The sequence below is a fragment of the Tripterygium wilfordii genome, chromosome 7 (genome assembly GCF_013401445.1).
Source record: "Tripterygium wilfordii isolate XIE 37 chromosome 7, ASM1340144v1, whole genome shotgun sequence".
Lineage (NCBI taxonomy): Eukaryota > Viridiplantae > Streptophyta > Magnoliopsida > Celastrales > Celastraceae > Tripterygium > Tripterygium wilfordii.
In genome coordinates, this window is record NC_052238.1 from 140,780 (window position 1) to 164,174 (window position 23,395).

At 38.8% G+C, this 23,395-nt stretch overlaps 4 protein-coding genes across 8 annotated transcripts; 2 read left to right on the forward strand and 2 right to left on the reverse strand.

Annotated features, from left to right (window-relative positions):
- Positions 1-393: 393 nt before the first annotated feature.
- LOC120002059 (CBL-interacting serine/threonine-protein kinase 10-like) lies at positions 394-3,017 on the reverse strand. Its single transcript, XM_038850627.1, has 2 exons — positions 2,861-3,017; positions 394-2,302 (listed from the first exon to the last, which is right to left on the reverse strand). Exon 2 carries the CDS (start codon positions 1,944-1,946, stop codon positions 603-605), a length of 1,344 nt encoding a protein of 447 aa, XP_038706555.1. The 5' UTR covers positions 1,947-2,302; positions 2,861-3,017; the 3' UTR covers positions 394-602.
- Positions 3,018-4,940: 1,923 nt separating this feature from the next.
- Positions 4,941-11,970, forward strand: LOC120002057 (transcription factor GTE8-like). 5 transcript variants are annotated; one of them, XM_038850621.1, is made up of 12 exons: positions 4,941-5,099; positions 5,190-5,301; positions 5,982-7,284; positions 7,376-7,424; positions 7,526-7,657; positions 9,063-9,136; positions 9,296-9,368; positions 10,490-10,570; positions 10,652-10,767; positions 10,884-10,950; positions 11,055-11,185; positions 11,305-11,970. In XM_038850621.1, exons 3-12 carry the CDS (start codon positions 6,058-6,060, stop codon positions 11,581-11,583), a joined length of 2,229 nt encoding a protein of 742 aa, XP_038706549.1. In that variant the 5' UTR covers positions 4,941-5,099; positions 5,190-5,301; positions 5,982-6,057; the 3' UTR covers positions 11,584-11,970. The 5 variants fall into 5 exon arrangements, with proteins under 5 accessions (XP_038706549.1, XP_038706553.1, XP_038706550.1 ...); XM_038850625.1 differs by having other exon boundaries at positions 9,069-9,136; XM_038850622.1 differs by having other exon boundaries at positions 4,943-5,099; positions 5,211-5,301.
- A 312-nt stretch (positions 11,971-12,282) lies between these two features.
- Positions 12,283-18,857, reverse strand: LOC120002281 (protein TIC110, chloroplastic-like). Its single transcript, XM_038850972.1, has 15 exons — positions 18,204-18,857; positions 18,000-18,059; positions 17,678-17,801; positions 17,523-17,591; positions 17,313-17,411; positions 17,123-17,189; positions 16,646-16,710; positions 16,457-16,551; positions 15,960-16,087; positions 15,784-15,884; positions 14,812-15,028; positions 14,548-14,702; positions 13,945-14,070; positions 12,875-13,846; positions 12,283-12,707 (listed from the first exon to the last, which is right to left on the reverse strand). Exons 1-15 carry the CDS (start codon positions 18,716-18,718, stop codon positions 12,465-12,467), a joined length of 3,036 nt encoding a protein of 1,011 aa, XP_038706900.1. The 5' UTR covers positions 18,719-18,857; the 3' UTR covers positions 12,283-12,464.
- Positions 18,858-19,703: 846 nt separating this feature from the next.
- LOC120001434 (putative tRNA pseudouridine synthase) lies at positions 19,704-22,826 on the forward strand. Its single transcript, XM_038849764.1, is given in 8 exon segments — positions 19,704-19,938; positions 19,940-19,988; positions 20,085-20,120; positions 20,340-20,437; positions 20,531-20,679; positions 20,880-21,024; positions 21,149-21,598; positions 22,175-22,826. Coding segments are annotated over 8 exon segments (1,572 nt in total). The 5' UTR covers positions 19,704-19,743; the 3' UTR covers positions 22,625-22,826.
- The last annotated feature ends 569 nt before the right edge of the window (positions 22,827-23,395 follow it).

Sequence of the window (23,395 nt, forward strand, 5' to 3'; positions counted from 1 at the left end):
GAATCTCGCCTTCAAAAAGGCAGGCAGGTTGTTCATCCAAGTGGCAATGAAACCCTCAACCTCAAGAATGCCATATTAATATCTCCACTACCAATTTAGTTGACTGTTTTAACTAAAATGAGAGGTAAATTTCAATGCCACAAGAAATTTGTCAATGACTGAAACATGAGCACAGATAATGTCAACCTCGAACCACCGATCTCCTCCACCTGCAATCTTAAAACCAAACCTCAAACAAGAAGATCAAGCATGCCACATTTTGCATTATCAAGATCTCAATACCACTAAGCGAAGAATGGAGATCCTTTTGTACTATCTCAGAGGCAATCCTTTTGTGTTTTCCAGCAATTATTTCAGATTTCAGCGCAACCAAAACAGAGTGATATGATTGGATACAACAAAATAAAGACAAATATTATTTCCATAGATTGGCAGTCATGGGCACAAAAGTCACAATTAACAACATAACAAAAAGAAGCATATACGTAGCACACAGGTTTGAAGATGAGTAACATATGAAAATTTACAGACATGCAAACGTACAGAGAGAATTGACAATGCCATAAAATTCTAAGAAAACTTTCTGCAGATATAGCTGGCTGTTACTGTTGCTGGGGCTGCAGATGTTCTTGCCCACCTTGCCAAACCCAAACAATATCTTTGAGAGCAGGCCTTATTTCTTCTTTCAAAATTTTCTGATACTCCAATGTATCTCCATGGGATTTCTTCATCTCCACCAAATGAAAAGTGGGCGTGACTTCAAAGATCTCAGTGTCTATGGACAATATCCCCTTTCTACCTTCATTCACTCCTTCCATTTTCAACAAACCTTCATCCTTCTTCGTCACCTTCAGGTTGAGACACTTTGCTGCATCTTCCAATTTAGAGAGAATGACAGAGGCAGGTTGTGTGGAAGTAAATCTAGCTTCCTTCTGCAAGTAATCCTCCTCAAATAACCCAGAAAGATCAAACCCAGCAGAAAGGGAAATGATATCAAAAGCATTTAAATTTGAATGTCTGATTAATTCTTCTTTTGCCTCAGGAGCCACACTGCAATTCTCAGAAGGACCAGAAGCTTTCGTATTTGAGCAAGTAACATCCCTGCTTTCTGATTCGGGTTTACTCTGTTTGGAGCTCAATCCTTTCCTGAACCACGAACTTTCCTTGATCTTAGCTATAGAAACCCTGGTATTGGGGTTTGGATCCAAAATCTTGGACAGTAATCTACGTACTTCAGATGGAAACCAATTAGGGCATTTAAACTCAGCTTTGCCAATTTTCCTATACAGTTCCATCAAATTAGAATCATGAAAAGGGAGATATCCTGCCAACAAGACATATAAGACAACTCCACAAGACCAAATGTCAGCCTTCGCCCCATCATAGCCTTTCCTGTTGATAACTTCAGGAGCAACATACGCGGGAGTGCCACAAGTGGTGTGGAGTAGCCCGTCCTGTCGCTTGGATTCAGCAAGGGCACTCAACCCAAAATCAGTGATCTTCAAATCCTCATTCTCATCCAACAATAGATTCTCAGGCTTTATATCCCGGTGATAAACACCCCTACTGTGGCAGAAATCAACAGCATTAATAAGCTGTATAAAATACTTCCTTGCAACATCCTCCTTTAACCTTCCTTTAGCCACCTTGTTAAACAGTTCACCACCTTTAGCATATTCCATGACAAAGTAAATCTTACTTTTGGTGGCCATTACCTCATACAGCTGCACAATGTTAGGGTGTCTAACAATTCTCATGACAGATATCTCTCGCTTGATTTGATCCATCAGACCAACCTTCAAAACCTTATCTTTGTCTATTACTTTGATGGCCACACTCTGGCTAGTTCTAATGCATCTCCCATAATAAACCTTTGCAAAGGTGCCTTGGCCTAGTAGTCTCCCCAACTCATACTTTTGTGTCAGCACACTCGGTTTATGTTCCATGCCAAGCTACAAAACGTGCTACACTATAATACTCTCCAGCTAATAAGAGTGATTTACCAAGCAGAAATTATAAAGAAACTCAACCGTCTTCACAAAGATCATGCATTAACACAACAGGCGCCCCATAACAAGTAGCAAGCTCACGGTGCACCGGGGCACATAATATAGGGGGAACGCAATTCAAACATCCAGTCTCATCAAGGACGAAGAATGGGAGCTCTATTATACCCACAATTTCACGGGCTTTAGAGATGATCCTCGGAACGCAGAGGCACATCTTTCAGCATTCCCTGCTCTTTTTTCTCAACAAACACAAGATTGCTGAAAGTAGATCCAGTGGGATTTAGACGATGATTCTGACAGAGAGTATTTCAGAACCAGAAACCAAGATCAGAGACGATTCAGTTCTTATGCCTCAAGTAGTAAAAAGAAAAATGGACAAAGCGAAGCAAAATAGTCATCTTCCACTAATTCATTAACAAAAATTAGCCAAATATGTGGAAGTTGTTCAAAGATCAACAGTGTTTATCTCCTTTCACACAGACACATATATGCAATATAAAATTATCGACGAAGAAAATTAATTATTATTATTATTTTTTTGCCTCTTGAACCAAAACGTCATAGTAAAAAAATGAATAATCAACTAAAAATTTCTTCTTTAGTTTCACAAAAGTGAGCAAAACCTATAGTCGTATCGGTTAACGAATCCATCAAGGCAGGCACAGAAACCAGAAATTTTAGCAATTTGAAAAGGTTAAAAGAATATTTACGATCATGGTTAACCCTAAATCCGACAAATATCTTGGTTAGGGTGGTAATCGACAATAAAATATAATTAGATAAAAAATCAAAAATTGAATTATATCACATTGAAGCAAAGACAAATAAGAAGATTTAAAGAAAGTAGTTACCTTGGTTGAAGCTGCAGCTCCTCCTATTGATCCCGATCTAGAAAAGAAGAAACCCTATAACTACAACTGCCGTTTCTTTTTCTGGCTCTCTCTCTCTCTCTAAAATATGATTATGAAATTCAATTTTAAGCATATCTTTCGAGCTCGAATTATTCTGACCACCAGCACTAGCACTATATTAAGGGGGAAAGTTGTCGTGTGTGCAAGCTCATGGTGGTAATGATAAACTCTCCCCTGTCTTCACTCACAAATCACAATGACTTGGCATCTTATGATTGGGCTGTATCTGTTAAAATTTATGAGGTGTCTTAGATCCCACCCACATACACAATTAATGGAGTTTAAAATTACTATTCCCTTTTTAAGTCCACTGTAACCTACGAATTGAAATCGATGCACCGATTTTCTTTATATCTTATGAGTATACTCTAAGCTAAACAGAGAAACGGTGATGACAAGACAACCAAATGAAGAAGGATTCAGCAGCCAAGACTGAAGAAGGAATAACCAGTGCAGCAGTTTCAGTTCCATTTTCATTTTCATTTTCGTGGGAATCTCAACCTGGAACTCTTAAGAGTCAGGTTGCATCACACACCTCCACCTTCCTATTACTGCAACACGTACGACTACTCCGGCAACACCCATCAAAAAACATTCCAAACCAAAGCTTTTAAGCTCTATGTTTCAAATAGCAAGAACAAGCTGCAGTAATCTCCCATCATCATCTTCTTCTTCCTCTTCAATTCATTCATGCAAACCCATGTTGTTATATTTTTCCTTTTCTTCTTCTTCTTCTTCTTTTTCATACGATGAATGGAAAAATCAAGTTATATATATATATTTAATCAAGTACTACAACACAAGAAGTGAAGAAACAAAGTAATTGGAGTTTGATCCGATCGAAGCAACTCAACTCAGGGGATATTCATATTAATTGGACTTAGACTTAAGATCCTTAATTTAGAAATGCCAGCACGTGTATGCACATGGGCATGCAGATCCAAATCTACTGCGCGCTTCTGCTTCTTTAATTTGATAGTCGTCGTCTCTTCCAGAGATCTTGAGCAGAGCAGCAATATTACCAAACATTGAGGTACAATATTTTGGTTTTGAGGTTGCCTCCTCCATTCATCAAGAGTTGATATTCTGGGCTTACTATTGGGCCATTAATTGATTGCTAGCTAGGCCTCCAGCTCCTTAGTTTCCTCCAAAAGTAGGCCTAATAATTACTAGGCTGGGCGAAATCCCATAATGGATATTCAATTATTATATAATTAACTTTATTATTATTATTAATTATTAATGAAATAATGTTTGAGACTCCTCAAAAATATGACCATTGACCTCTTATTTTACCTCTAATTATTATCAAGTTGTTGGATATTAAGTGGACCTTATATATGGTTTATAATCAATGACTATTTCACATGTCACATTTAGTTGAGGATAAAATAAATGGTCTATTTTTTTTTTTGAATACAAGTACAAATAGAATATACGACACACCACCAGATCAAGCCGTTCAAGCCTATGAAACACGCAGGAGGCACAAATCAAGCCCACGCAGGGGCAGACTAAGCCCACACATCTCCTTATAAATATTCGGAGGAGGTGAGACTAGAACCCATGACCTCAATCAGGGACATGCAAAGTCATTGTCACTCAACCAATGGCTCATTTGCAAATAATGGTTTATTTGAATTAGATTCACTAAATATTTGCATGCTTAATTAAATTGATGTAAGGTAATTCATCTAATATCAGATCCCAATCTAATCATTAATTTCATTTTGGCAATTCAAGGCCCGGTTGATAAACGGTAAAAGGAAAGGCCCATTAATAGGGCCGGTCCATGACCATATGCAGAAATTAATGTTTGTAATTTGTATGGTCTTTTTTTTTTTTTTTTTTTAACTCTTCTCCGTAAGGGATGGGCTTGGGCTCTCAGCTTACATCTTCCTCCCTTTGATCTTAATCCAACGGCTGCTACACCTGAAGCATCAGACACAGTTCGATCCTAATCCAACCGCTCAAGTCACTATGATTATGGGCTCCATCAACCGCCACTCGGCCGTAGACAGACGCTAGAAAGTGAAAATTCTCGCATCCCTCCTCTATAATTGAGTAATTTCCCTCTAGGTTTTTGAGACTTCCTTCTTTTGAGCTCGCTCTTCGTCTTCCTATTCGGCTCGAGTGCCTCTGTTTCCTGATCCAGATCGCGCCTCCGGAGATTTATAGGGTTTTCTACTTTCTCCTTCAACTTATGCGCTCTTCATCGCTTAATTTTTTTTTGGGGCTTAGGGTTTTTCTGCTTTGTTCGCTGATCTAGGGTTGTGATGTCAACTGTCAGCTGATTCCGTTGAAGTTCGTTTTCGGGGAACAACTTCCAATGCCAGGAAAGGACTAATTGCATCTCTTTAGCGGCAAGAGACAGTTCGCTGGTAAATTTCTCTAGCGTTCTGGCCTCTGGGTCTATTGAATTAAATCTCGGCTTCGGTACTTCTTCTTTTTTATTCCTAATTGAGCTAGGGGGTGTTTTTGTAGTTTAGGCTACTTTTTCTGTGGTGTAGAAAGTTCTAGTGCGGAACTTGAGTTCTGTTGCCAGACAAAGGATTTTTGTCACTGTTATCAAATTCCAATTTCCAACCCTTAATTAAACAAGTTATAGCCTCGAGTTTATATTGATAGTGATTAATTGCATATTATCTCCCTTTCTCGAATACATGATAAGTTTCTGAAGGGGCGCAAAGGGAGGGTAACCCAAAGAGACATGAAGCAGAAACATTGCAGGACGAACTATAAAGGAAATTAAAAAAAATCCCAGCATAAAGTAAAAAGGAAAATAATTGTAGGTCGTTATGGTCATGCAGAAAGTTTTATTGGCTATATTTTAGATACTGCTTCCCCAAATTTTTTGGAAATCCTAAAAAAAGAAGAGGAGATCCCTTTCCTTTTTCAAGGTTTTGAGAAATGAATGTTAGAACCCTGCTAAGTGAGTAAGATTGACTTTGTTTCATGCATTTGCCGGTGCCTAACCACATTTGATATAATGGGTAGAAAGTGAGAGCAGGATTGTTTGAAAAGAACGTGAAGACTAATTGTTGTCTTTCGATATGTGCAGAGTTTGTGATTGAATCAGAACCTTTTGCTACAGATATAAAATACAAAAGAACGTACCCGAACATACTTTGTCCAAGATGACAATGAAGAATAAAAAATTCTCTGGTGGATATTACAGGAATACATTTGAGATGGCTGGAGAATCAGAAGGGTCTGGTAGCTCCGGACGAATTGACATGGAGATTGCTGCCTCTGATGATTCAAGTGTCCCAACAAGGAAATGCATAAATCTGAATAATGATAAGCAGGAAACACTTGGTGCCCCTTTCCAAGTCATTTATTTGTCTAACCTGTCGTCATCCAAAAGAAAGAAATTGAAGAGTAGGTTGAGATCAGAACTGGAACAGATACGAATCCTTCAGAAGAGATTTGGGTTTCAGAGAATAAATGGTGCTACAGTTTCATCTTCTAGTGATATTCTTAGTTGTAGCAATGGGCAAAATGGACCTCAGGCAGAAAACTTTTGGAAATCCTCTGTCGTGACTTCTACAAATGGGAGGCAAGTGAATAACAAGCCAGCCAAGGGACAAAATTCGAATCGGAATGCTACTGGAAGATTTGAGTCGACGAAACTGGCTCCTAGTTCGAGCACAACAAATAGTATATTGATGAAACAGTGTGAAACCTTGTTGAAACGGTTGATGGCACATCAGTATGGATTTATTTTTAACACTCCTGTTGATGCAGTGAAGTTGAAAATACCGGACTATCACACCATCATTACGAATCCCATGGATTTGGGAACAATAAAGAACAAAATAACTTCTGGTCAATATTCTACCCCGTTGGAGTTTCTATCTGATGTGAGGCTTACCTTCTCCAATGCAATGACATATAATCCAGCCGGTAATGATGTCCATGTCATGGCTGTTTCTCTCAGTAACTATTTTGAAGTAAGATGGAAAACTATCGAGAAGAAATTACCTGCATCAGAACAAGTTGCAGTTAAGTTGAGTGCTCCTGAAGACTTGGAAACAGCAAAGTCAACACCTTCCTCCAAAAAAAGGAAAATTTCTTCAATCCACCATGAAATTATACCTGAGCCGGTTAAGAAGGTAATGACGGAGGAAGAAAAGAATAGTCTTGGACGGGAATTGGAATCTTTACTTGGTGAAATGCCTATACATATTGTAGATTTCTTGAGGGAGCGTAGTTCAAATGGGAAGGAATCTGGAGAAGATGAGATTGAGATTGATATGGATGATCTCAGCGATGACACCTTGTTATCTTTGCGTAAACTCTTAGATGACCATTTTCATGAGAAACAACAGAACCAAGCAAGAGCTGTACCTTGTGAAATAGAGGTAGGCCATTGTCTGGCTGAAAATGTAATTTTTCATCTTATATTTGCCTCTGAATACATGACAAAGGTTGTGTTCTATTCTCTTCCCATAGCTGTTGAATGAATCTGGCTTGAGCAATTCATCTATGCAACATTGTAAAGGTAATTATTCAATGCTTTCATTTGTAATTATAATCGGACTGTAGTGGTTGAAATTCGGAGTTGTTTTAATTTTTTTTTTTTTCTTGTTCTTCGGTCTGCAGGGAATGACCCTGAGGATGAGGAGGTTGATATTGGTGGAAATGAGCCTCCTGTCTCGAGTTACCCTACAGTGGAGATAGAAAAGGATGCATGCTGTAGAAGAAACAAATGTGTTAGTTCAGGCAGTTCCAGTGGTAATTTAAGATATTCTTTGGCTAGTTATGTTATGACTTTTTCCCTTGGTATGGTTGTGTTACAACTTTTCCCTTGCTCGGTTTATGACCATATAGCATACTTCAGAACTAGTCAACTCAGTGATCTGTTTATTATCAGATTGCAGTACTCAAGAACTGGACAACATAAAATGTTTTTTCTTATTTGTGTCAAAGTATTCAGCTGAAGAATGAAATGTAGAGGAGTATGACATTCAAATATGTAAAAAAAAAGGTTGATGCCTTGATGGCAGATGTATGCAGCCTTACCACCAGATTGCGAAGGAAAAGGACTAGTGAAATCTAGACTCTAGATTGCAATGAAGCAACGCTACCACTGGGCAAAGTCTCGCCCTTAAGTTTAATATTGAAATTCCTCATTGCATTATAAATGTACTGAAGTTGAAACTGTTGCGTAAGTGTTAATTATCAGTCAATTATCTGTCTTTAGACTGTTATTATGTTTGAAGAACCTAGTTATAGTGTGATTTTCCTATTTGATTTATTCACTCCAAAAGAATGCATTGTTTTTCTTTCTTCCCTTTTATTAATGGTTGAATTGGTCAATGATATCAAGTATTTTTGGAGCACACCCTAGTTCTACAATGCCTATTTCTTAAAATTTGTTGTATACGTCTGAGTTTTTATCATGACTTTACGTATTGATTAAATACAAGCTATAGTCTTTTCCCATCCATTTCCAAACACCATTGAACTTCCACCTAATCTCTCGACTCTCGTCAACTGCTGCTTCCATTGCCTTATTACTCTTTGAGGATTGATTGCTTGTTTCTTACTTTGCTTGTCGTGCTCTTTCTTTTGTTTGCTTGGTGACTTGGTCCATGTGCATCCTCTCAGACGTGAATAACAGAGAATCTATGCTTCTTAACCAGAAAAATTCAGCAAGCTGGCTCTAGTGCCCAGAAACACTTACTTTGCGGTAGTAACAACACATAATTTCAAGCCCCAAGTCGATGCATCATAGCTGGTGTTTAGACTGGTGTCATATGAAAGTTCAATCTTTGTTATCATATGAAGTTTGGTGGACAACAATCATAGATGACCAATTTATTTGTAGCTGGATGTGTTTCCAGGGCATTGGAGGTGATTAAAGAGGATAGTTATCTATTCAAAAAGAGGGTAGTTATCCATTCAAAAAAAGAACGGATAGTTATCTAAAGCCTACTTTTTTATCTCAACATTAAATTTGGATCGCAGCATATTTCTACTGTATCCCCTTGCTAACTTGGTGCATCTTATTCACTATTTCATTGCTCGTGTGCTGAAGCTAAAATTTCTGTTATGATGATCGTTTTTTCACGACTAACAGAAAAATTTGGATCCTTTAATATTTATGGTTATTCTCATGCCTTCCTTTTATCTGCAGGAGCAGACTCAGGCAGTTCATCTGAAAGTGAATATGAGAATGCTAGAGATTTAAGTCAAGTAGATCAGCCAGAGGTTCTATTTGTTCTGAATACTCAAAATACTGCAATTATGTGTCATTTACATTTGGATGATCAATAGATTTATGTGTCTAGTTGCTGCGCATTGGCATCACGTGGTTGATACACATTGTTGGAGTCCTTGTGCATTGTACTCATTCTATATTTCTTTCAGGTACCTGGAGGTTTAGGCTATGGTGCTGAATTAGATGAAAAGACGAATGGCGGTGATAATATTGACAGAGATCGTGAGTGCCTCTCATCGTAATCCTTGTGTTCCTTGCATGTTCAGAGTGGAGTAGATGGTTAAAACCTTTGACTTTTAATTGAATGCAGTCATTTTTTGGTATATGAGTGCTGAGGTTCTAATTGTTGGCATATTAGTAATAGCAGCAGTCTGAAAAGAGGTTTGAATATCATTGTCATAGTAAAAAGTTTTGAGAACTAGAGGTCTTTTCTGTATTAGACTATTAGAGTGATGCCTTTTCTTTTCGGACTGGGTACTGTGGAGCAGAGGAATTGCGAGGCTAGATGATAGCTTTTTCAATTGTGTCCACTGGACAACTTTCCTGCATGTCATTGTGATCTTGGTTCACAATTAGACTCAGAACATACTCTTGTTGTCTTGACTGCTGTAATATCACTGCCACCATTACTGTTGACCATTCTTAATTTGGCTTCATTGTCAATTTATGCAATTGAGAAAGCTCAATTGACTCTTTTAAGTTTTAACTATTTGAAATCACAAGAATAAGAACTCGGCGCGTTTTGGGATGTGAGTATTCTATTGAGGAAGTATGTGTGTTGGTGCTTCATGTGTAAAGTGGACGGGGAGATCTTCTTTGTTTATTTCTGGAAAGATTTGGTGATCTGTTGGATTCTGTAGGTTGCTGGAACTATTAGTACAGGCATTATAAGGTTGAGGTGCAGTCATGAAGATATAATTTGATCGATCTTGTTTGCTTGGTTTTTGTAAAGGGAAGACATTTTGGACCCTTTGAATCGCATTTAGAGTTCCTAAGAGCTGTGATTTTGGATCCCAGACGCCTTTTCTTTTTCATGGTCCCCACCCCACCCCCTGATAGAGAATACTTCTCTGGATTTCTTTTTTGAGTTTTAATGTTACTGTTAGGGGATTGCCCATTGGCTTGAAAAGAGGTAAAGGAATTTGCATTAAAATTTGAGTCAATATACTCGGCGAAATCTGTCAAGTTTTATATTTGACAAGATGATTGAATGACTGTGTGTTGCCAGCCACTGTCTATATCCGTAACGATGAAGTTGGTCAGGTGTTTCCTGCATGGCTTGTGGTTATCGTAATCTTTTACTGGTTTACTTTAGTTTTAAAGTAAGCTGATTATTGTGACAGAATCTTTAAGTGGGTTGGATCAGCTTGAGCAGAGTTCCCAACAGAAGCCAAGTTCTGTTGATTCAGATTGTCGCCAAGATGGTAAGCCACCAGAGTTTGGACAAATATTATAAAGTGATTATTTGGGGTGGCATTTTCTTGATCTGGCCTTGAACATTGTAGGGGATAGTGTTCCAATTGAAAGGCAAATCTCCCCTGAAAGGCTCTATAGGGCTGCTCTTTTGAAAAATCGATTTGCGGATACCATTTTAAAGGCTCGAGAGAAGACACTTGCTCAGGTTGGTTGCAGATTTTGGTGCTGTATTAACATGGAAACCTTTGTCATCAAATACATTCTGTGTGATTTTTTCATACTGGGCATGATCCCAATTTTACTTCTCTGGACTGAGATCAGGGTGACAAGGGAGATCCTGAGAAACTTCGTAGAGAGAGAGAGAAAATTGAATTGCAGAGAAGAAAAGGTTTGGTTTCATGTTTCGTTAATAAATGCTTCTTTTCTGCTAATAAAGTAAAATAAATATATTTGTTGCATCCCTTAATGTGTGATTTGCGAATGAATGTGCAGAAAAAGCTCGACTACAAGCAGAAGCAAAGGCTGCTGAAGATGCTCGAAGGCGAGCTGAAGCAGAAGCTGTAGCTGAGGCTAAACGACAGCGGGAACTCAAGAGAGAAGCAGCACGACAGGCATTGCGGCAGGTAAATGAGTAGGCATGTTATGGTTACATCTGTGCGATTCTTCTTTCTTGGGCGTTAATTGACTCATTTTTCCCCAAGAAGCGGGGTTTTATTGAAGCGTATTTTGGTTGTTTGTGCAGATGGAAAAGACTGTTGAAATTAATGAAAATTGTAATTCTATTGAAGACCTAGAATTGCTTAGAGCTGCACCTGCTGACCATTTGCCAAGCTCTGTTGATGAAACAAGCCCAGAGCATTCCCACGATGGCTTGGGTGCTTTCAAGTTTGGGGGTAGTAACCCCTTGGAGCAACTTGGTCTATTCATGAAAGCAGATGAAGAAGAAGAAGAAGAAGAAGAAGGTGAGCCACCTCATGTTCCGAATCCTGTAAATGATGTGGAGGAAGGGGAAATTGATTGAGTTAAGGATGTTATGTTCTTGCATGAATAGACAGCTAATGGACAGTTTGATTCAAGTCTTTGTTCGCTTGCTTTCTCCCGCTTATTATTACATCATCTTGGCAGTTACCTCTCCGAGAACAAGCACAGAGACTTGATATTTATTGTGATGTTATCTGCATTTGCATTTTGTGTGGTAAGAGTTAAAAAATCAGTCTTTCCAATTTATTGTAATACTGTAGGTTCGTTATGGAGTTTTCTTAGCTAGAAAAAATTGTACATAGCAGTTTTAAGGTTAAGGAGCGGTTTGTAATTCCTATTTGAGGCTTGGGAATTCTTTGTACCCATGTTGAGACTAACTGTAACAGCTTAACTAGACTACTAATCATTATTATGTTTTTGGCTACAAGATTATGTTATACATATGGAGCGGTAACAGGTGGACGAGGCTTGATTTTCCTTGTAAATTTTGGAGGCCCGCCTTAGAGAGTTGCTTAATATCTTTGTAAGAATAGTACACAAAAAAGAAGCAGCACAAGTCCTCCAAATGGGCCTTAGAATAATTATAAGTTGAAAAGGAAATGACACGAGCAAACAAGATATGTTGTGTCAAAACTTGTTTCGACTTAGAAAAGCTTGAATCAAACCACCTCCTCATGTTTTTTATTATTATTATTAAATTTGAACTAGCAAAATGGGATTTGTCCAATAAATAAGCCACTTCCAAGAAGATGATTTTGTCCTCGGGCAATCCAGTAGAAGTAGAATGTGCTATAAATCTATTTGGCAATTGAAACTACATAAAAGTTGCATCATCTTATGCATTCAATATCATAGAACAAGTAGTTTTTCTCTTTTCTTCAAAAACATAAAATAAAATGGAGCCCATAGTGTAGAGGCCAATCAGAATACAAAGTTTTCTTCCTCCGCTCCAACTGAAGGCACTCCATCTCCCTTCTCTTGTAAAGCAGCAGCTGTGGAATCGCTTATGCCAAGAAGATTTTGCAACCGTGAGAGTCTTTCAGGAGCTGGATCATTTTTCACGTAAATTGTATATAGATCGGCAACTTCTTCTGGGACATCCCATGACAAAGGCTCAGAAGGCACAGCTTTGTCACAAGCCAACAAGTCGTTAAGAGAGGATACCTACAAGAGCAGCAATCCAAGCATTCATATGATAGCTTATTTGAATAGAAAAAAAGGCATTCATACAACATGTACACCCGAGAGTATTGTTCTAACCACGTGTTTGCACACAGCAAAAAGAAACGTCTCAATAGAAATAGATGAATAAGTGCTCATAGAATTCATACCACTCCCTTATGGTTTCTCTGCCTCAACAGTGCCACAGCCTGAATCAGTGAGTTTGATAATCTACTTCTCGCAAGTCCATGGACAATCCTTTTTGCCTTATCAGCACTGATGTTGAGATCTGATGGGATCTTATTATAGACTTCCTCCTCATCAAACTCTCCGGTGCCTGATGAGAAAATGTCATCCACAGTTTTTTTGTAGAGATTCTCTCGCAAGCTCCCAGATATCATGTTGTCCAAATCAACACCTGCTTCTTTTAGTTCTCTTATCTGCTTTATATTCAGTCTCCCTTGACCGACTGCTGTTTCAATGGCAGCTGCCATTTTTGTCGTTGTTATGCTTTTTATCACCTTTTGTGCATACTCTGGAGGCAGGCCTACTTGCTTCTGCACTTCGTTAAGCTGCTCAATCCTGGCTTTTGTCAATTGTCCATCAGCTAAAAGGATCTCAGCTTGTTGGCGGAAAGCCTGCTCAGCAAGGGTCCTATGAACATCAACTATCTCTTTAGTGGTCAAACCCAGAATCCCACCAAGCTGATTTAGATAAACATATTCTGAATCATCTTTTTTTGTAGTAATCTGTGCACCAAATGGAATCCTGGTCACTTCACCTGTCAGACAATAAAGCAAATATGTCTTGTAAAGGTCGGTCCTATCTCTTTCAGGGAGATCATCTTTGAGAGTTATCTCTGTCTGGCCAGGCTTTCCCATCCTGGCAGCAACATCTTTGCCTGGTTTTATTTTCCTAATAGTCTCAAGGGATTCCCATTCTTCATCCACTTCAATTTGTTCTTCTTCCTCCTTGTTAGGCTCTTCTCTCGAAATATCGGTTGATTCCCCTTTTATATCTGCCACCAAGTCAGTCACAACTAAGTTGTTGAAAGCTATTAACTGTTTCAGTGTTTTTGCAGCCTGAGTACGGTTCTCAGCAGCCCGTGCTTGCCTAATATAATTGATGAAAATCCTGCGAACCTGTATGCAGATTATTAAGTATGATGAAGAGGAAAAAGAAGTGTGATTTGAAAAATAAGTTTTCTCCATAATTGCAACACGGTGGATATTATACTTACTGCCTTGCTAGTAATAGACATGGCAGCCTCCAGTGTCAATCGCAACCCATGTGCAGCCTTCCTCACAGCCTTCTTAACATCAACATCATATCCATCAACACCTGAAGCAATAGCGTCCTTCACCACCTGGAAAGATACATATTGGCGTAAGTCAAAGAAAAACTCAAATGGTGTTTTTTTTGTCGTTGATATAGTTGAGATGCTTGGGCAACTGTAATTTTTTACTGAGCAGCAAAAGGGTTGACTTAATTAGCCAGAAACTTATTAACATGACAGATATGGTCCCACTAAACAGATTACACACGGTTCACTCTAATAGAACTGCTACTAATCGATTCAGAAACGTTGAACTATTCAACAGAAATCCCAACAAGGTTCCTTACCCAATCCCTTCAAGCCCCTATAATCCTAATCCTAGGTGAAAGAACCAAAAATGAGAGAGGTGCACTGCTGAGAAGGTGAAAAAATTTCCAGAACTTTTGCCATACCTTTTTTGAGCAGTGCAAAGTGGTTGCATCATACAAAAGCCAATGGAAAGGCCTAATAATATTCTGTTCCATGATTACAGGGTTATCATAAAGATGTAGAGTAAACACAAATCACCTTCTCAAACAAACTGCCGCAGATATCGGAGTGAGCTGCTTCAACAGTTTGCTGAGGAATACATAGCATAATGCGCAACCTCAGCAAAGCAGCAACATGTTCATCACTGAGCTCTCCATCAGCAATACAGTGCTGAAGCTTCTGGCGATAAATTTCTTAAATAAAAAGAAATAATATCAGAAAAATTCAAAAAGATTGAGAAAATTTTGGCACAAGCGGAAAGAACGTGAATTTCTCAGCTCTCTTCTCATCAACATTTATTACCTTCATGAACCTCACTGGCCTTCTGTGGATCAAAGTGTAACTCATCACAGAGCTTCTGGAGGAAGGCTGCCTTGCTATCTGCTGCATCTAGATCACCACCAGAAACAGCTTGTGCAAGCCTTTTACGGTACACCTTTGATGTAACATCAAGCGTAATGGCTTCTGCCTCGCGTTTACCCAAACCAAATATATTCCTTAATTGGCTCAACGCATAAAGCTGAAAAAAGAGGCAACAAAGGAGCATTACTAGATTTAGACAAATGAGTCTACATTCCAACAAATTCCACCAAAAGCAAATTAAGAAATAAACAAACACAAGGCCAGGAGAGTATTATCCATAAAAAAAAAGTAATTCTGGCCAGATTGATTAAGCATGCAAAGTTAGCAGTACTCTGCATGCAAACCCTTGTGCACACGAGCACATAATCCACATCTGATGAGTTATCATATCAGTTATGCATATTAACTTCAAAATCTGGTGATTACCATCAGAGTTGAAAAACTGACTCGCATGAGTGGCTCACCAAAGCACCTTCCATAATTCAGAACCACAGAAGAGTTGAGGATGGTTTCCTCTGGACTGATACTAGTAGTATGAGTGCAACTGGAGAGGCATAATCTATTCACATACTCCAACTCTCCAAGGATTGCAAAATTATTTTGAAAGAATAACTATGGTTTCAGCTCCATATGTTCAGCTACAAAGCCCAACTTCAGCACATTCAAGTAGTTGTTCACCAATTTTGCTTTTGAGAGAGGGGGAGAGAGAGAGACGAACTCTCAATGAAATATTAACTAACCATCAAAAATTTCAATACAAATTCTAAGTTTCAACTTGAAAAGGGATGGTCGATAAGAAGATATTTAATGGCTTACTGCCAACAGTTTCCATATTTGGTTAATTAGTTAGAAAGGTAAGACATGTCGCAATGTGAATGAGGTCACAGAAAATATAAGCCAAGGTTTAATCACCTTATTTTCCTCCATGCAACCACCTGATAAAGCATCTGTAATATAAGCTCTGTAGAGAAGCTTCAAGTCATCAATCTTTTTATCACCATCATACACACCACCTAAACCAAGACGTATGAGAAGTTAAAAGTCACTATTTAGTAAACTTGAATTCACAAGCTTAGATTGCATCGTACCTAATATTGAAACTGGACCAACCCCTCGAGCAAAGCGATCTGCATCTTGATGGTTCTTCAATGCAATAAGAGAGTTATTGAAAGTCAATAACTTATCAAGCTCTTCCACAACTTGTGTCACTCCCCTGCTGCAAAATATGAGTTCTATTTATAACAAGTTTCCAATGGAGCTTGAGAGGATTAAAAAGACAAAAACTTTCTAGACTCATACGTCAAGCTCTGCCCAGAGATCTAACCCGTCCCAAGTTGGGCTAAAGCATGATGATGATTCAAAAAATGAAATTGGTTGTTCAATAATGGATCCATGTGGTCAACTTGAACATTGACTGGGATAAAGGCTTTGACAATGACGATCCATAGGTTCACAGTGAGAAGTGTGTGCAACAGGACAAGTTAGCTTTCAGATACGACTAGTTTACTGAAGAAGAAACCCTCCAATACTGGTGTAACACTTAAAAATAGTAATAGATTCATTTGGTAAGTAGTAATGAACATACACAGTTCTTGTCCTAGACTTCAGAAGACTAAGTGCAGCCGTTATATTTTCCTCAGCCAGTTTTCTTGTATGCTCCCTGTACAAGTCCTCTGCCAGCTGCAAAAGGAAAAAAAAGAATGCATCTTCTAGAAGACAGCTATAAACCAGCTGCCAATTATCTGGAAATGACAAGAACTTGACAAGAAGATACCTCGTCAGAAAGCCTACACAAAAGTTGTGCCTGCCTAAGATTAACAAGCTGTTCCACATCAACACCTATGAAATGAGTTGATTTTTCATTAGCTTTCAAGTTGAGAAGAAAGTCTTGGTAAAAATATAATGCCTAAGGTCACTAGCCAATTCATCCGCTAAGAAAATGACAAAAATGTTTAACCCAAAGCACGCACCAACAGAAAACCAAAGATACATCTGTCCATTGCGGACATACAAATTCAAATAATTACTTACCCAACACTTTGATAAAGCTATTACATAAATTGCAGCATAAAAAAACACCAAATTTGGTGGTTATATTCAAGAGCTAGGGCCTAAAAGTTGGCAATTTTTCCACACCCTAAACCACATAGAAGTTAAATTACTATGCCAAAATTCTGAAATCTGTCTCAGCGCCAAGATCATTTCAGATAACATCCCACCAAAAAAAACTATCAGTATATAATGCAACTACCTCTCCCAACTGATTTCAACTTGGAAGCATATAAGCGCTGAGCATTATCACGAATAGCAATTTCAACCTGAAATAACCAAAACAAAAGGTTATAGTGCATATTTCCAATACGAATAAATACATATAAAAATAATAGAGTTCATTACAAGTTACTGCATACGTTATATGTATGCAAAAGAGGAGGAATTACCTGGGAGTCTGTGACCTTGAAAACTCGTTTCCAAGGTAAAAGGAATGATGATGCTTCTCCAAAGACAAGAGTTGACACATAAATTAGCTTCTGAAACGCCTGCACTGGAGGCTCTCTAGTAATGGTCAAGCTTGCATATTTCCACTCAAACTCCTAGTTTAATTACTGAGAAATATAAAATGAAGACAGGAACAATTACAAGTGACCTACCCGACGCTGCTCCATGTCACCATCACGATCTCCAACTTCAAGCCTTTGCCTGAAAATTCTCCTACCAATCTAAAAGCCAACAAGTGAACTCCACTTTATATACAACCATGAGTATGTTCATTCTATCACCATATGCCTACGTAAAAATTAAATACCTCCATGTGCATGGCAGCTGCATCAGGGTCATCGATGCCTAAAGCATTTTTGAAGTTAATTATCGTGTCAACTTCATGGCCTTTAAGATCTTCATTTCCTGGAGGAATGACAGAAGACACAAACCTAGCAAAAATTGGAAAGAAAAGAGATAACCAAGATATTCAAAGGAAAAAATGAAAAAAGATATCCAGTGATCAGATCACATTGTGACATATCCAAACAACTATAATGAATCTCACGGATAGATTGATAAATGCTAACTAAACGTGTATTATTCCACAGTTAAGCACACATTCTAATGAAATTTTGCTTTTGACTCACCGACAGTATATATCACAAAGCTCCATGTTAAATGCCTCATCTTGCTTGCTAACACCGTATCTACAAAAAGGAAAACACAACAAAAGTGTAGTTATGTTCAAAATGTACTCACAATTCGTAAAGCATTAAGAAACAGCCTAATATCCAAAACTATCAAATGATAAACCAAGTTATGTATACTAAATTCAACAACACTAAGCTTACTTTCTAGCAATTCCATCGATATAATTCTTCTTGACAGCACCAGGATCGTCACAATTGGCCACGTAATTATGTAACTCGATGGCCGCAACATCCGGCACAGCTGTATTCAACGCATAAACCATAGCACCTCCGGCCGCACCAACCACTGCAGCACCACCCAAAGCAGCATTTCGGTTCCCACCGAACCGAGACCCCAGTCCATATCCGGCAGCAATAGCTCCGGCCAGAAGGATGGCAGAGGTCGCTAATCTGAGCGGCGGAGACAGTTTCTCCACCACTGGCTGGATCCCGGCGAGCTCCTTCTTGCCTCCAAATATGTCGGAGGTAGAAGGAGACGTGGAGTCAGTGGATAGGGAAGTGGAAGATGATGGTTGGTCGGATGAGCTTCGGGGGACGGAGACTGTGAAACGGCGCCGTTTAATGGTGTTGGAGGACGAGGGAATGAAAAAGCGATAGAAGAGAAGGGGGTGATGTGCGGTAGATGAAGGCGGGTTTGTAAGGAGAGAAGGATTCATGGCTTCCTCCGATGTGCAAAACGAGGTGGGCTCAAATTGGTTCGAGTGTCGGAGCCAGCGACGGTCGAGCTCTGATGGGGGGTTATAGGGTTTAACGAAGAACTGGAGTGAAGGAGGAGAAGATTCGAGGATTACATGAAGTCCAGACAATAATATAAAACAGACCATTGCCTGTCAACGGGCTAAATCCAAATATAGTATGGGCCCATGGGGGGCAAAACCCAAAACCAAAGGGCCCATGGCGGACAAAACTCAAAACCAAAGCTCAGTCTGATCCTCAAGGAGCCAGGAACAGAACCTGACCACCATATGTTTCATTTTTTCTTTTTTTGTAATTTTAAGCTCAATCTAGATAGAAATCAGTAAGCATAAGGGCCCAAAGGTAAACTGGGCCAGAGTCCGAAACAAGTCAGGGGCCTTATAGGCTTATATTATAGCTGGCTTCAAGCAAAATTTGGAGAGCAATGAGATGAAGCGGCCCACTCAGTCATAAGGTCGGCCCAGACGATAATGATTAATTAAATTACTCAAATTGGTATTGGTCACGGCGTTCACGCATGTTCTTGACTTTTTTTGTCCCTAAATAGTAAATAATGTTCAGACTTGTTCATCTTAAAGCAATGTTAATTTGTTAATTCAATAAAAATCTATATTGGATCCCATTTCTATTACATAAAAAGTCAAGGTAAACACTTCTCTCAATACAACCACATCAACAAAACACATCTCCCAATATAACCACATCAACAAAACACAAATTCCTATACATTTTCCTTGTCACCCAACATGATGGCCAACAAATTATCATGCCCTCCATGTTATTCCCAATAAAACTACACCAAAACATAATCTTTCAATATAAAACACATCTCCCAATAACATCAGCAAAACACAAAACTCAATATAATCACATCAATAAAACACAAAACCCCATACATATTTATTGACCCAGACAAAATAACACCATTGCAAGTGCTCAAACTGGCTTCCTGCTTACAACTCCGACTCCAATACAGAATCGGCGTATGGCCGTCCCGTCTTTGCGCTTCCCGCTCTCTTCATGGATGACCAATAAACTACCTCCCTCCTTCAAAATCTGTATAATCCCAAGAATACCCTTCACACTAAGAGTGTTCTGCCATTGCTCTGTCTCACAATCTCTTCCGCCTTCCACTTCTCCTGCACCGACCGTCTTACCGGAGAAATGGATGCCCTTTCGCAAAAAAAAAGGTCGTTATGCGGGTCGGGTATGTCGGGACCGATTATCGAGGTCTGTTTTACCCGTCCCTTTTCTCTCAAATATTCTGAGGTATAGTTTTGTTTTTCATTGATTCTCTTTTGTAAAATATGTGACTTCTGATTCTAGGTCTCCAAATGCAGCGAGACGAGCATTCATTGTCAAGTAAGCTTCCTTTCCCTTGATTGTTTTTTCCGGTTTGTGGCATTGTGTATATCTGTCGAAGAAATTAGCTTTCCTTTTATTTGATGGCGATATGGGTTGGGGTTACGTATTGTTTTGAAGGAATTGATAATGTTCTTAATTCAATCCACTAAAGCTTTCATAGAAGATAAGGTGGGGCTGTTTTTATTGATAACCCATTTAACTTTGTTAAATGTGTAGCCATTGAAAAGGAACTGGAGGATGCCATATACAAGGATAGTAATTATGGGGATTTACACAAAATTTCATGGGCAAGGAGTAGCCGAACTGATAAAGGAGTTAGTTTCCCCTGCAACCCATATCTGTTTTTACTTTGCCGATATGTCTCTTATTTACAGCTTTAGATATATCATTTAATGAAATAATTGTAGGTTCACTCCTTGGCTACGATGATATCCTTGAAAATGGAAATCCCTGAATATGCATGGAAGGCAGACCCATATGGCACTGATCTAGCAACACAAATTAACCATTATCTCCCTGATAATGTGAGAGTTTTCGGCATTTTACCTTCACAAGGGTATGAGTGAGTTTGATGTCTCTCTCTCCCCCAATGTAATTTGTTATGCTGAGTGCATCGACATTTTTTTTAGGAGGGTTTTCTTCGTTTTGTTAGGAAATCAATTAATGATGATGTGAAATGCTTTGATTGTTTGATTCATTAGCTTGTCTTGCTGTTGCCTTTTTTTTTCCTGATTCCATATTTTAACCTGTTTTTAGGAGTTTTGATCCTCGAAGGGAGTGTAATTTACGGAAATATTCCTACCTCCTTCCTGCTGAAATTATTGGAATCAGAGACCACTTTAGTGCAGCTGAAATTGATTATCATTGTTCGGATTTCAACAATATATTAAAGGCCTTTGAGGTGTGATGGTCCTTCCTTGTTCCTTCTTGGTCATCCCTTTGGGAAATCGAATATATGTAGTCTGCATAGAGTATGTAAGACATACTATTTAATCATATATGTTTCCCATAATACCTTTTTATAGGGGGAACATCCTTTCCATAACTATACAGTAAGGTCCAAGTACCGAGAAAAATATCGAAGAGAGACTCCTCGTAACGGTCGCATGCCAAGAAGGGTAAATTCATTCAAGGAGACATCAACCTGCGAGTCAGAGGAAGGTGATGGAGAAGAAATTGGGATCAATGGAGAGACTGCATTGTTCGATAGTAAAACAAATCAGAATTCTTTGTAGCCCTATGTTTCTGCTGAACAACTAGCAGACCCTTGCCTAGATAATGGAGATAGCTTGAAGGAAAAGAATTATGATATGGTTGTCCATGCAAGATGGCTTCATGAACCCGATGAGTTGGACAGGATAAGTGCTTCCCACTTCAGAACAGTTTTTCGCTGTTCTTGTGGAAAACTGGAAAAATCACATGGATTTGGTTACATCGAAATTTCCATATGGGGAGAATCTTTCATGTTACATAAGGTATGTCCTCTTATTTATGCCTGTAGCTAAACATCTCCATTACGTTTATGTATGTGTGTGTGTGTGTGTGTCTATTGATTGTGGCATTCCATGCACTTTCATTCACATGCCACCCGATGGTTTCAGCTAAAGAAAATAGACAATTCCAATCAAAAAAAAAAGATAATAGACAATTCCACAGTCATTTTTTAAGTCACTAAATTATGGCTGATAAACCTTTAACATTATGTGGCCATGGAAGTATCCTCTATGCACTGTTTTCTATTCTTAATGGAGTCCACCATTAAAGATGATTATGTATCTTGCAATTACAATCTCCTCCCTTTAATTGTGTCTTTTCGAACCATGTTATGCAACTTGAGTTTTTATTTCTATTGGTCTGCGCCAAGAATTTGATAGCAACCTATTTTATACAAAGCTAGATATTCCTGCTCTGCTGTGAAATATGTAAGGTATATTTGTTGCTGCTACGTGGTTGCTTCTTGGAAAGATGAAAACTGCGAAAATATTGTGCGAAATGTGTTCTCCCATTCACTTACAAAATTTGTGACATTATTTGCTCTTGCACCTTGCCAGATCCGCAAAATGGTTGGAACTGCCGTGGCAGTGAAGCGGAACCTGCTCCCTAAAGGTGTTCTAACATTGTCACTGGCCAAGTTCTCACGAATTATCCTACCACTTGCTCCATCTGAAGTCTTGGTTTTGAGGGGAAATAGTTTTTCTTCAAAGAAAAAATCCGGTGATTTAACAAGGCCAGAAATGCTGGCAATGGTTGAATCAGAGGAGATTCTCAGGTCAGTTGATGAATTCTACACTTCTCAAATGCTGCATCAAGTTTCGAGATTCTTGGACCCTATGGAATCTCCTTGGAAGGAATGGACACAGAATTTGGATGAGAATACAAGCATTCCAGAAGCACAGTTGGATAGAGTCGGGAATGCTTGGAAACAATGGAAAGAAAATTTTCAGAGCAGAACCAATGCTGCATCAGTAGAAAACCAAGTAAATCACTGCACGTTTGGTTAAATGTTGAAGTTTGATACAGTGTTTTAAGAACAGGACGTTGACATGGTCGACTTGGGCAATCACTACCCGCAGTTGATTTTTTGTGGTTTGTTGTTATCTGCTTGGGCAAGGCAGAGAGCCTCTTGCATCAGTTTTATTCTGTGTATCTTGTTTAGGCTGTGATACATATATTTGAGGGAAGTGACTTCTTCCTTTTTTTTTTTCTGGGCTGCTTCTGGGATTTTGTTTTGTTGCATTTCAGATATGAATCTCAAGTATGTACCTACAAACTACACAGTTGGATAGTGCGAAAGGAAGTCATGTGTAGTGTTACTCTAGTTTGATGACACACAAGGTGATATTGAGAAGTCATTGTTTCTTCAATAATACCTCTATTGTGAACGGTTTCCCTGTTTTCCTTCGTAACAGGCACTCTGTATCATTAGAACAATCATATGATGCATATTATGGCATAGTTAACTAAGAATTAAAATCTCCTGGGGCTGATGAAAGCCCCCAAAAGAAAAGCTTACAAAATATCAAGCAATCTGAATTCCCAAAGCAGCCCCAGTGCAACTTAATGGAGGCTCACAATGATACACATGGTTCAATGAACGATCAGCTCCCCTGATTTACCAGGATTGGTTTTGATATACATGGCGGCGGCTGAGTTTTCACCATGAAAAAATTAGTTACCATGCTAAACCAATGTAAACTTATGGTAAAGATATTCAATTGATGGTCCATGAATTAATTAATTAAGTAGTATACAAAGAGTTAGATCGTCTCTGC